Here is a 14199-nt window from a genome sequence, read left to right as displayed (position 1 = left end):
TTTTTAACACCCTATCCATAGAACAGAATATTTTGTGTACCACTATCCTCTAATAGATCCTGAAAAGGTTTTACCTGGAACTCAGAAGAGCTCCTGTCAGTTAAAGTAGGTAATTTAAAACAATTAGTCCCTTTTAATAATTTAAACAATACAGTTAAAAAACAAACAGCAGTAGAAATGCTTGCATCTACTGTTTGTCTTTTAACTATATTGTTTAAAGTAGATAACTCTGACCTATACAGATGATACACAGATGATCTTCAGAGAATCAAAGAATGTAATGATTGGAAGGGAGCTTGGGGATAATTCAGCCCAAAATCCTGGCGCAGAATCAATTATTGGAGTGTCTCTGATAGACAGCCATCCAGCTTCTGTTTAAGCTCCTTTAGTAATGAAAAAGCTATCATTTCCTAAGGCAGTTTGTTCCATTGCTTCACAGCTGTTACTGTTAACAATGTTCTCTGATGTCTAATAGAAATCTTATTCCTTGCCATTTACATTCATAGTTTCTCGTCCTGTACTCTGGAACAATTCTGAACAAATCTGGCGCATCTTCTGATAGTCACATAATATTTGAAGACAATGAATGTATCTCCTACTCTTTTGGGGGCTAAAAGTATTCAGAACTTCCGAAGTGTTCCTCAAATCACTGAGGTATGCAAGTTATTTCCAGTCCACAATGAGGTAGAAGTATGCACATCCAGTTACGTAAGAATATTTACAAAATATTGTGTATACTTACTGAGTTGTTTGTTGAATCAAATATCTTCTCATTGCATAAGCTAACATTGCTTTAAATAGATATTCTTCAGTAGCATCCCAGCTATACTTAAAAAACAAACAAATCAACTGATTGGTATATGTGGAGAGCTAGAAAAATACATTTTCCTCCTACAGCCTCTAGGGATAACAATAAATGCTTTTGACAGTTACAGAAATAGTATTACAGTTTAGAGACATATATTTTATCTAGGAATTTCTAAATGTTACATCTTTTATAAATTTTATCCAGTTACTCTATTTCTACAAACTGCTTAGTGTCATTGAAATTATCTCTAATTAATAATAGCTTACTTTTGCAGAATAAATTGTTGCAGTCTAATCATTGGCTGTCTAAATAGAGTCTGCATTAAAAGCTGCTGGTTTGACCAATGAACATTTAAACCTGATTTGGTTTATTTTAGATAGCTTAGACTTCAACTCCATAATGTCCTGATCACATAGCCTTTGATCTTCTTGGCTGGGAGTTATTAAGTCCAGCATGTTTAGAAGTATCAATACGGCGAAGGCTACCATAAATGGTCTCAAATGGGGGGGGGGCGAGAGGGAGGAACAAACGCAGAAGCTTCTGCACATGCGCAGAGCATATTTGATGAAATCCAGGTAGGTGGGCGGAGCCTCCCGCCACTGCTACAACCCACCACTGATAAACACATACATATACATATCATTCAAGACAATGATGAATCTACATACAGACAGAAGGTTGAACAACTAGCCTTGTGATGCGACCGGAACAATCTTGAACTAATCATACTCAAAACCATAGAAATGAAGATAGATTTTAGAAGAAACCCTCCTATACTACCACCTCTTACAATACTAGACAACACAGTATCAACAGTAGAAGTTTCTAGATTCTATCATATCTCAAGACTTAAAATGGACACCTAACACCAAAAAAATCATTAAAAAAAGCACAAAAAAGAATGTTATTTCTGTGCCAACTCAGAAAGCTCAGTCTGCCCAAGGAGCTACTGATATCAGTAGCTACCGTTACTGTTCTAAAGAGGAATTATTGAGTCTGTCATCTGCACCTCTATAACTGTCTGGTTTGGCTCAGCAACCAAACAGACACAGACTTCAGAGGATAATTAGAACTGCAGAAAAAACAATTGCTACCAACCTGCCTTCCATTGAGGACATGTACACTGCACGAATCAAAAAGAGGGCTTTGAAAGTATCTGAAGACCCCTCACAACCTGGACATAAATTGTTTCATCTACCCTCAAAAGGATGCTCTAGGGCATTGCACACCAGAACAACTAGACACAAGGACAGTTTCCCCCCCCCCCACGCCATCCCTCTGCTAAGCAACTAATTCCCACAACATTGTCAAACTATTTAGTAAGGCTGTATTACTATTATTCTTCTCATCTCCTTTTCTACTTGTAACTTTGTTGCTTTTATCTTTATGATTTATATTTTTGTATTTAGTTTCTTAGTATGATTTATGCTGATTGCTTATTTAGCATCCTATAACTATCACTAAAGGGGACGCGGTGGCTCAGGGGCTAGGATGTTGAGCTTATCGATCGAAGGGTTGGCAGCTCAGTGGTTTGAATCCCTAGTGCTGCCGTGTAATGGGGTGAGCTCCCGTTACTTGTCCCAGCTTCTGCCAACCTAGCAGTTTCGAAAGCGCGTAAAAATGCAAGTAGAAAAAATAGGGACCACCTTTGGTGGGAAGGTAACAGCGTTCTGTGCGCCTTTGGCATTGAGTCATGCTGGCCACATGACCACGGAGACGTCTTTGGACAGCGCTGGCTCTTCGGCTTTGAAATGGAGATGAGCACCACCCCCTAGAGTCAGCAACAACTAGCACGTATGTGCGAGGGGAACCTTTACCTTTACTTAACTATCACTAGGTGTTGTATCTTATGATTTATGATGAATGTATTTTTATGATGACTATGATTTATAACTTACAGCTTTTATGACACTGAGAGCTTATGCACCAAAGACAAATTCCTTGTGTGTTCCATCACACCTGGCCAATAAAGAATTCTATATAAATATTAATCCCTGTTCATTTTTAATACATAGTGGAAAGAGGAATGTTGAGAGTTCACAAGGCTGATGCTAAATGGAACAAAACTGGGACTGAATCTGGATGTTCTGCTTTGGATACCATGAAGTGTCCTCCCAGAAGGTAACAAGGAAACCAAGTTATGAAAAGGATGTTTAGTGAATCCTGCAGACCCTGCTCAAGCATCACTTATATGCTATGTCCTGGATAGAAGGAAGTAAACTATCAATAATCTGCCATCCTCACCAGTCTCTGCACTGCCTTCCTGTCTGAAGCAGTAATGCTTCCAAACCTATTGCATTATAGGACAGGATGCTCTCAATCTTTCCTCTATATAAAGTGGTAAGGACAGGGGAAGGAACACGTACTTTTCTCATGCCACCCAGAAAATACAGATGCTGCTGTGCCCGCTTCACCAATGTCTCACTGTTGAGTGACCAAGCTAGCCTACTCATTAGCTGCATACCCAGAAACTTGATGTTGCTAACCACCTCCACAGGTGAATCATTAATTCACAGAGGTGTGTGGCAGTGCCTTCCTTTTCTGAAATTGACAATGATCTCTTTAGTCTTTCTTACATTTAGAATGAGGCTGTTTTTGTTACACCAGGTCACCAAACCTTCTACTTTCTTGCAGTAAGCACATTGTCATTTTGAGTATCATCCAGATACTTCACAATATGGTTGGTGGCAAATCTAGCACAACAGTCATGGATCAATAGGATGAACAATAGAGGATGTAGGACACAGTCCTGAGGAGAACCTGTGCTCAAGAAAATGGTGTTATAAATATTAGTCCCAATTTACACATCAATAAGAAAATCAAGAATCCAGAATTGCACAAAAGAGTATTAAAGCCTAAAAGGCCCAGTTGTGTACTAGACGTTGAGGAATGATTGTATTAAATGCTGAACTGAAGTCGACAGCATTTGCATGAGTGTTTCTTTCCTCTACGTGTGCCAAGCTCAAATGGAGAACAGAAGAAAAAGCATCCTCTGTAGAGCGATTTGGATGGTAAACAAACTGAAGAGAATCAAATGCTGGAGGAAGGCTGGATACAATAATATCCTTTATCACCTTCTCAAAACATTTCATTATTATGGATGTAAGTGCAACTTACACTAGTTATTTTATGAAAAATTTCCTTCAATGGTAGATGTAAATATTTCACTTACTGCATTTTCTTTTAGAGCTGTTTTGATACTAAGCCGTACTTTGAAAGCATTCTGTGCATCTATTACAAGGAAAAAGAATAAAATGAAACATACAATTCACATTTCCTTATGCAGATGATTTGTGTTTTTCAGTAGATCACAGTATATATTTGTTACATTTCATTGTACTTCAGAATACATTTAAAAATGTTAAAGTTCCAAGTAAGTTTGTTTAGAATATAAATGCAAAAGGAAGTCTGTAAGTTTGGAGATATTCACCATGGGGTAATCACAGGCTACTTACATAGATTTCAGTTCTAAAAGGTTCACAGAATATAGAACAATAGGGTTGGAAGCTACTTTGGAGATCTTCTAGTCTAACCCCCTGTTCAAGCAGGAGAGCTAATACCATACTAGACAAATGGCTATCCAGTCTCTTCTTGAAAATCTCCAGTGATGGAGCAACCACAACTTCTAGAGGTAAGCCATTCCTCTAATGGCATTAATTAATTAATTAATTGTCAGGAAATTTCTCCTTATTTCTATGTTAGATTTAACTTTAATAATCTTCTACCTGTTACTTCTTGTTCTGTCCTCAAGTGCTTTGGAGAATAGGTTAACCCCTTCTTCTCTGTAACAGCCCCTTAAAAACCAGAAGACTATTATCATATCAATGTTAGTCCTTCTCATTGTGACACTAGACATACCTAGTTCTCTCATATATCCTCATTCATAATATGGTTTAGCTTCCAGACCCCTTTTCTCAGTATTTTTTCTAGGATCTAGACTAAATATAATATACACTAAATTCTTTTAGCCTTTATTGAACAATTAGCATCAAAGAGGCAATAAAGGGATACCTAAATAGGATTTTAATAGGTTTTTTATCCTAAAAAACTTAATAGTTGTTCTAAAAAACTAATCAAATTATTTTTATAGCCAAAATTTTTGTGTTACTCAAACATAATATTCACACATTTGCAGTCTGAATTTTCTAAATGTTACATTTTGAATGCAAATTGTACATGAAGGATGAAGCATCGAAGGAAATCTTACCTGGTTGGCAAAGCTCAGGATAAGCAATGGTGGTTGCCCAGGCAGATGCAAGTAGCAACCTCCCTAGTAACAGTTTTCCTAACCATCTTTGTGCTAGCATCCTTCAGTTGGGAAAACTTCAGGCAAAAAGAGAAAAACAGCCCCTGTAATACTGTCTTAAACTTTCTGTGACTCGGGATTAAGCAATTGCAGCAGAAATAGGAAGCAATCAAGTTTAAGGCTTAATAATTAACCCACACCACTTATTTTAGGGGGGAAAAACAGTTATAGAAAGCAGTGTCCTCTTCCAGGTACATCTTTTGTCAGTTAAGAGATATATTTAATTTTTATTTATTACTTTGTTGTTTGTATGTATATTGACAAAGTCAGTGGTATGCAACAGGAATGCACAATCTTTGTTGCAGCTGAGAAACATTACATTTGAGAAGTATATCAAAAACTATACAGAAGTGAATGGCAATAATATAAAAAACCCTACTCTTGATTTAATATGAATAAAATCAGATTACATTATTATATATAGCTAATAAAATTATTGCTTACATATTTAGTAACTTCCCCTTTCTGTCAAAGACTGTAAAAATTATAATTTGGTTTGTAAATTAAAACAAGTCTCTAATAGCAAGTGATGAATCATATGTATAAAGTAAGAGTTTTATAGATTGAGAACAAGCCCCTCAATTATTAACAGTGTTTTGTAATATATGTGGTAAGATGCACCATATATTGAAGTAGTCTTTGCAAAATATAAACTATGTCCTGACTTTTGGCAGTGTCAAGGCACTGATTTTTTTCTAACTTTCTAGCCATCAGACAAAGTAAACATATTTGTAGCTCGTACTAAACTATGACTTATTAGTTAGTGTGTCATGTGAAACTAAGCAATTGCAGTCTTTATTCAATAAATCATACTAAAGCCATGACTGGATATAATGTATGTATCTACTCATAGTACAAATATGGATATTTAATCAAAAGTCTTTCTACATCCCTTCATAAGGCTTTAGAGTTTGAGGACCCAGGACTGTAAAAAATGTACTGCCATACAAGTTAATCAACAGCACAGCAGTTTTGCACTAAAAATTAACTTTCCTTGGAGAAAAAGTATAAATGAATTACCAACAGTGTTCACTCACAGAAATAAAACCAAAGATTTTTGGAAACCTTGCCTGTCATTAAAGTTACTAGAAAGTTGTAGATAGTGTCAAACATAAAATAAAGAAAATTATAATTCAGTGAACACTAGTATCTGAAATGGAATCTAAACCTTGTATTCAATAGATAACACTAGTAAAGAACTTCAAGCTTACTTATACATACATACTTTTACATTTCTCATCGCTGCTTTTGTTACAAAATATCTGTGATATTTTGTGATATTTTGCCATGTGCCTATTATGGCACGTGTGCCAGAGGTGGCATGCAGTGCCCTCTCTGTGGGCATGCGAGCCGTTGCCCCAGTTCATCTCTGCCACGCATGCACATGTGCTTCCTGCCAGCCAGCTGGTCTTCAAGTCTCTGCTGCGCATGCGAGGGGGGGCATGCGGGGGTCCCCGCATGTACATGCATGAGGGGCAGGCCATGGGCTGGGGGGCTGTGCGCACATGCAGCAGGGACAGGGCACATGTGGGGGATGGGACACATGTGGGGGGCCATGTGTGCATTGCATTTTGGGGGTTCGGGAGCATGCACTTTGGCCACTTGATCCAGAAATGGTTAGCCATCACTGAGATATGCTGACCAGGACTGAATAACTAGGCTTTAGAGATCTGTTTATAATTAGAGATGAGGTATGGGACGAAGAGATTATTTACATTTTAAATAGAAAATGGTATTGCTAAAATAGTTTCTCCTTCTTTCCGTTATTCTTCTTTTTCTCTTTTTTCTGTACTATTTTTTTATTCTTTTGTTTTGTATTAATATTTATCCTTTTAATTATGTTAAAATATTATAAAAATAATCCTTACAAAATCACATCAATCCCCCTTCCCCCGTAAAATAGGAAATTTTGCATTTTGTTCTAGAAGCTTTGGGTATACATGGTGTAACAGGTATAGTCAGTAAAATCATTTGATATAATTTGATTCCCATAATTACTTTTTAATAAAATATAGTTGGAAGCAGGCAATCAATCCATAAATGGATCGTGGAGACATTGGAAAAGGGCAGCTGGAAGGTGAGGCAGAGGAGAGGAGGTGGATGATTTATGACTGTGTGGCCTCCCTGGACTCCCTCTGGATTCTCCTTCCCCCTGGATTCCCCTGGATCTCTTTGAATTATCTATGTGAAGTAATCAGCTGGAGCTAAAACCTGGTCTGAGAGCCCAAGAGCCAGCAGCTGCAGCTCTGAATGATGTTGTGGATCTTTTCATGGAGGCAGAGCTGAGAGAAGAAACAAGCTTCCCTGGCCTTTTTTGGCAACTGGGCCTACTCATGTGGTCACTAATGGTGTTGAGAGTGGCAGGCTGCCATTGGGATTTTTTGAGGTTTAACTGGTGAGTGGGAGCTTAGGACAGTGTAAACTTCAGGAGACATCGTAGGACTACACAGCTGCTACAATATCTAGTGCAGCATAGCAGGCCTTCTGGCTACTCCTCCAATTACTTTTTGCAATCTTCTGAATGTTCTGTAATCAGGCCTGGGAAGGCTGCTTGGGAAATTCTGGGGCTGGAAGAGAAAGTTGGGCGAGAGGAGAGTGTGTTGTTCCCTCTCCCCTGGGTGAGAGCTGGGTGGGGGGAGAAGTGGCTCTCTGCTTGGTGGGTGAGAGCAAGTGGACAGGGTATTGTTTGTGCATTGAGTGGATGTATTATGAGTGTGTTGGGAGATAAAGGGGTGCTGGATATGACCCCTCTATGGCAGTGAGGAAGGGGTGGTGTGAGTTTGAGGAAACTTAGAGCAAGTTTCCTATGACTACTTCAGCTTCAATCGCAATATTACAAGAGCAAAAAATAGATTCAAGCTAAATGTCAACTGCTTCAAACTTGATTGCAGAAAATACGACTTCTGTAACAGAGTTGTTAATGCTTGGAACTCATTACCTGACTCCATTGTCTCTACTCAAAATACCAAAATCTTCAACCAAAAACTGTCTACTATTGACCTCACCCCATTCCTAAAAGGACTATAAGGGGTGTGCATAAGAGCACAATAGTGCCTACCGTTCCTGTCCTATTGTTCCCTTCATTATATCAAATTAATATAGTTGATGCATATATTTTTTTTACATATATATATATATATATATATATATATATATATATATATATATATATATATATATATATATATATAGCTTCTGGGAGCTTTTGCCCCAGCACCAAGCTGAAGCCTGAAGATGACGAATGAGACTCCGAAACGCCGCCAAGGCACTTCCAATTTTACACGGGAGAAAACCCGAACAACCAAAGACCTATATACAAACACCCGTGAAAACCTCAGAAAACAAATATATATATATATATATATATATATATATATATATATATATATATATATATATATATATTCATATTCTTCAAGATACGTTGTTTTATCTATGACAATTGTGTATACTGTTGTGACAAAAAGAAATAAAAAAAAAAGTGCTATAGTGCCTGTAAGGCTCAACTTGCCTCTAATGGTTTGTCAGTTGGAGGAGGTTTTCCAGGGGTGAAATCTAAAAATTTTCCCTACTAGTTCTGTGGGCGTGGCTTAATTGATAGGCATGGCTTGGTGGTCAGGTGACTGGGTGGGCATGGCCAATAACAATAAATAATAAAAATAATAAACAAAATACACGAAACAATAAGAGGTACCAAAAACCAACTTTCACACTTTACACACCCACAACACAACACAACTGATACACATACACACACAATGCCACATAGAATTTTGTGAGATTTTGTGTGTTTGTGTAGTTAGAGTGAAACATGAGAGAAACACACCAAATCTCAGAAAGCTGCACAAATATTTTATTTTATTATTTTATTTAATTTAATTTATATTTATATTTTTTAGATAAAAGCAGCTAAATTTAAAACTTCCTTAACTTTAAATTATTATAGCTAAAAAAAATTAAACTCATAAAAAACCCCTATTAACTATTTTTTTAAAGCTCCCCTCCACCTTACTTACCCAACTGAAGGGACAAGGCAGGCAGATTGAGTTGCTCACCGATGAGATGGATTTCAGGCAGGCAGATTGAGTTGCTAGCTGATGCAATCGATTGCAGCAGCCGAAGCAAAGCAAGGCAGCTAGCGAGCCCGAAAGAAGCAAAAGGCTGAGAAGTAGGCAAGTGGGGACCAGGCGATTGGGTGAGCATGGGCAGGGGGGGCAGGGATTTTTGCTACCGGTTCTCCAAACTACCCACCCCATTGCTACTGGATCATCTGATCCGGTCCAAACCAGGAGCATTTCACCTGAGGTTTTCCTTTTTTTAAAGAAGAATGTTAGTGATGAGGGGTGTTCTGTTCCCCTTCGCCTCCGTCCGAGCGATGGCTTAATTAGCCGGCACTATCAGCTCTAGCGAGCATCTGCCAAGTGTCTCTGTTATCTCCCTCGACGCCGATGAGTTACCCAGGAACAAACAGTACTTCAGCTCTTAGTTAATCAGTTGATTTGCCTGCTACGAAGAAGCACAGCAGCTCTTGCTGCCTTTATATCCTGTGGGGTGTGGCTCCATGACTCAGCACTTCCTAAGCCTGCCCCACCCCTGCTTCTGTTGTTCCCGCCTCTCCTGCCTACGAAACCTAGGGTCCAGCCAGGCCTGATTGCCATCAGCTGGGTCTGGAGGTGTGGCCTGGGGGGGAAAGAGTCAGGGGACGGTGGCCTCATTATCTCTTCCATCTGGCCTGCCTCTGGCTCCTGGAGCTGAGCCAGGGAAGCCGGTGCTCCCAAGGTAAGTCCTGACAGCTCTTTCCCCTCACTTTCCAAGACACTTTCTAGCAGCAGGCCCGGCTCGGGGGGGTGCAGACAGAACAGGGGTTGGAATGATTTTCATGGAAGGCAGAGGAGGGCAGTCTATTTCAGTGGTGTCAGATAACAGGAAATATGAAAGTGGGGGCAGGCACAGGGAATGCGACCTCGGTGTTTAGTGTTCTGCCCCCTTGCACTCAACTCATTTACCTGGTCAGCAGATGTGTGGTGGACCTTGTCTTAGACTGCTGCTTTTAAATGTCAGATCAGACTGCAATAAGGCTAGGCTTATTGCCAATTTGGTCCTTGAAGAGAAGGCTAATCTAGCTTGTATAACCGAGACTGGCTCAGAGAGAGGTGTTCCCTTCTTAGAAATGTGCCCAGTGGGTTATTGAGCACGGCAGCAGTGTAGACCTCTGGGCCGGGGAGGGGGTATAGCTGTTGTTATCAGACACTCTCTAACAGCCTCCAGGGGCACTGCTTGTCTGTGAGACCCTTTTTCTTAGGTTGGGCTCAAGGGATCAGGTGGGATTGCTGCTGCTGTACCAGCCTTCCTGTTGTGTGGCAGTTTCCCTACCCAAGCTCCTGGACCTTGCCAGAGAGCTGGCAGTGAAGTTCTCCAAGGTTATAGTTCTGGGGGCTTTAACCTGCCATAACTTGGGCATAGGGTCAGAGGTAGCCCAAGATTTCATGGAAACCATGATTTCCATGGGTCTGTCCCAGGTCATTCAGGGCCTGACTAGGAATAGTGATCACACACCTGATTTGGTGTTCTTGTCAGAGCAGTGCCTATGTGACCTGGAATTGGTGGACTTGTCCTTGGTCCCCCTGTCATGGTTGGATCACAGTCTGGTGGCAATGAGTTTCTCAAGAGCTGTACCACCCCCACGCCCTCATAGGGAGGCCTGACCTGTTAGATTGGTCTGCCTTCAATTAATGGACCCTGATGGGTTCCAGAAAGAGCTGGGGATTATAACTGCAGATCTGCTGTGCAGTCCAGCCGAGTTCTTAGTCACTGTTTAGAATTGGAAGGTGACCGAGGCTCTGGATAGATGTACCCATGCAACCCATGCAACCTCTCCTCACCCATAGACCTTTCTGCCCTCCATGGTATACAAAGGAACTGAGAGGTATATAACGGATGAAGAGGCATCTACAGCGCTGATGGCGGAAGACAAGGGATGAACTTGATCGAACACGGGTAAGAGCTGCTATTAAAGCCTACCTTGTGGCGATTCGTGCAGCAAAGTGTAAATACTTCTCTACACTAATTGCATCTGCAGATAATCACCCAGTGACCCTCTTTAAGGTGAGCCTCCCCCTCCTGGGGAAGGAGGAGATTGAGGTCCACCTGAAGGGGTGTGCTGAGGAATTTTCAGATTTTATGGAAGACAAAATCGCTCAACTTCGTGCTCACTTAGATGCCGGTGTGATTGCTGGTCTGGTGGAAGTTCGAGGCAGGTTCTTGCCCTGTTATCTGGAAAAGATTGGACCTTGTCACTCCTGAGGAAGTGGACAGGATCTTAGGGAGTCTGCACGCAAACACCTGTGTGTTTAGACCCACGTCCCTCCTGGCTTGTGAAAGCTTCCCAGGAGATGACAGGCGGGTGGACTCTGGCGGTGATTAATGAATCCCTATAGGAGGGGTAGTGCCCCAGTAATTTAAGGAAGCTGTGGTCCACCTCTTCTTAAGAAGCCATTGCTGGATTCCACCCTGTTGGATAATTTCCACCCTGTCTCCAATCTTCCCTTTTTGGGGAAGTTTATTGAGAAGGTGGTTGCACAGCAGCTCCAGAGGTTTCTGGATGAAATGGATTATCTAGACCCCTACCAGGATTCAGGCCTGGATATGGAACAGAAACAGCATTGGTTGCGCTTTTGGGTGATCTCTGATGGGAACAGGGTGAGGTAGTGCATCCATTCTTGCTCTACTTGACCTCTCAGCGGCTTTCAATACCATCGACCATGGTATTCTCCTGGAGCGGCTTCGGGGGATGGGAATGGGAGACCCTGTCCTATCTTGGTTCACTTCCTTCCTCTGCAGCAGCTCTCAGTCAGTGTTGATAGGAGGGGAGAGATCCAGCCCTCAGCCACTGCTTTGTGGGGTTCCGCAGGACTCAGTACTCTCTCCGCTTCTATTCAATATTTATATGAAGCTGTTGGGTGAGATCATCCATCACCATGGACTGAGGCGGGGTGAAATGTAAAATTTGTTATTACTGGTTCTGTGGGCGTGGCTTGGTGGAGGGATAATGTGACTGGGTGGGCATGGCCTTTTTTTTTTTTTTTTTACTTTTAAAAGCATTTTTTCTACAACCTCTTCAGACGATGCTTTTAAGAGCCTGTGATGATCAGGCAACTCAGCTGAGATCGCCAGAGGGAAAAAAAGCTTTTAAAGGGTTCTGACAATCCCAGCTGAGTTGCCTGATTGCCAGAACCTTTTAAAAACATTTTTTTTTACAACCTCTTCGGCCAAAGAGGTTGTAAAAAAATACTTTTAAAAGGTCCTGGCGATCAGGCAACTCAGCTGGGATCGCCAGAGGAGTCTTTTAAAAGCTTTTTTTTTTACCTCTTCGGCTGAAGAGGTTGTAGAAAAAATGCTTTTAAAGGGTTCTGACAATCCCAGCTGAGCCACGCAATCATCAGAGGCTTTTTTAAAAACTTTTAAAAGCATTTTTTCAGCCGAAGAAAAAATGCTTTTAAAAGTTTAAAAAAAAAAATCTCTGATGATTGCACGGCTTAGCTGGGGTGGAGGGAGGCAGAGATTTTTGCTACCAGTTCTCCGAATCACCCGTTGCCATTGCTACCGGATCGGGCAATCTGGTCCAAACCAGGAGCATTTCACCCATGGACTGAGGTATCATCAATAGGCTGATGATACTCAGCTGATAGTCTCAGCCCATGGTGAATTAAGCGATGCTGTGGCCTCCCTCTCGCAGTGCCTGGAGGCTGTTAGGGCTGGAAGGGGAGCAATGGGTCAAAACTGAACCCTGGCAAGACTGAGTGGCTCTGGGTTTCAGGTTCTTTGGTCCAGGGAGAATTGCCACCTTTAGTCTTGGATGGGGTGGTACTACCCCAAACAGTCCCTGTACATAACCTGGTTCTCCTGGACTCGCAACTCCTGCTTGAAGAGCAGGTGGTGGTTGTGGCCAGGAAGGCCTTTGCACAACTGCAGGTTGTCCACTAGTTACACTCTTTCCTGGACTGACAATCCCTATTCAGTCACTCATGCCCTAATCACTTCCCGTCTTAACTATTGCAACACGCTCTACATGGGTCTCCCCTTGAAGAGCATCCAGAAGCTCCAGTTGGTACAAAATGCAGCAGCCCACATGGTTTAGTACAGACCTCGGTGTACACATGTATCACCTATCCTGCAGGAGCTGTATTGGTTGCTGATTTGCTTCCAGGTGCAAGTCAAGGTGCTGGTTGTCACCTTTAAAGCTTCCATGGCTTGGGACCAGGTTATCTGAGGGACCGTCTCCTGCCAGTCACATCTACCAATCCACCAGAGCAGTGAGGCAAGGAATGTTGCGGGTCTCATCTCTTAGGGAGATACACCTGATGGGACCCAGAAGGGCCTTCTCCATAGTGGTTCCCTCTCTGGAACATCATTCCCCCAGAGATTAGAATGGCCCCCACTCTAACCACTCTTATGGAAGGCACTGAAAATCTGGTTCTACCAGCAGGCCTGGGGAATGCAGAACAGGATGGAGCCCATTAAATGGCTCGTGTGGTGTGTTGTCGCCAGGACAGGGGGTTATTTTATTTTATTACATTATTTTATTATTTTTATATGATTATTCTCTTTTATTAGTTTTATTGTTTTGTATATGAGGTTTTTATATTTCTGTAAGCTGCCTTGAGTCGCCATGTGTGAATAGGTAACAATATAAATTTCCTATAAAATATTAAATAAATAAATAAATAAATAAATAAATAAATAAATAAATAAATATTTCTTTATTACTTGCCAGAAACAGCCAGGAGCAGCAGGGTGCAGCTGGTCTAGCCTCAGCTCATAATTGGCAATTCCTGGGCAGAAAAAAGAAAGTCAGCTAAACTGTCTGGCCTGTTTTTATCAACAAGCAAAGTATAAGCTGCAATGCTTGATAATGTGCAGTTATCTAATTTTGACAGTAGTGTCACAACACAGGCATATAAATGTCGGGCCTATATCCTAACATGACCTCAGAGCAGTCATACTTTGTTCCGCTTTGCTGTGGAGATCCTATGCAGCTCGTTGCAAGAACCATTCAACTGCTTCCAGAGATTAGAGATAAATGCAT

The 14199-nt window shown here is 41.2% G+C and overlaps 1 protein-coding gene across 11 annotated transcripts in view; it reads right to left on the bottom strand.

The window, feature by feature from the left end:
• Window positions 1-14199, bottom strand: part of CLTRN (collectrin, amino acid transport regulator) — a 39264-nt gene that overhangs the window by 23778 nt on the left and 1287 nt on the right. For 5 of the 11 annotated variants that reach the window (XM_058185451.1, XM_058185450.1, XM_058185453.1 and 2 more), the window contains 4 exons: window positions 13885-13945; window positions 5016-5131; window positions 3981-4039; window positions 743-828 (listed from right to left, as the gene is read on the bottom strand). In XM_058185451.1, the coding sequence (XP_058041434.1) occupies window positions 743-828; window positions 3981-4039; window positions 5016-5115 (245 nt within the window). In that variant the 5' untranslated portion in view covers window positions 5116-5131; window positions 13885-13945. Of the gene's footprint in view, window positions 1-742; window positions 829-3980; window positions 4040-5015; window positions 5132-11135; window positions 11289-11327; window positions 11388-13880; window positions 13946-14199 lie in introns of those variants that run through there. The other 6 variants (XM_058185456.1, XM_058185455.1, XM_058185457.1 and 3 more) reach the window with 4 other exon arrangements.

The sequence above is a fragment of the Ahaetulla prasina genome, chromosome 5 (assembly GCF_028640845.1).
Source record: "Ahaetulla prasina isolate Xishuangbanna chromosome 5, ASM2864084v1, whole genome shotgun sequence".
NCBI classification, from domain to species: Eukaryota; Metazoa; Chordata; class Lepidosauria; order Squamata; family Colubridae; genus Ahaetulla; species Ahaetulla prasina.
The sequence above is the reverse complement of the archived record's forward strand: the minus strand, read 5'-3'. Positions and strand labels throughout refer to the sequence as shown.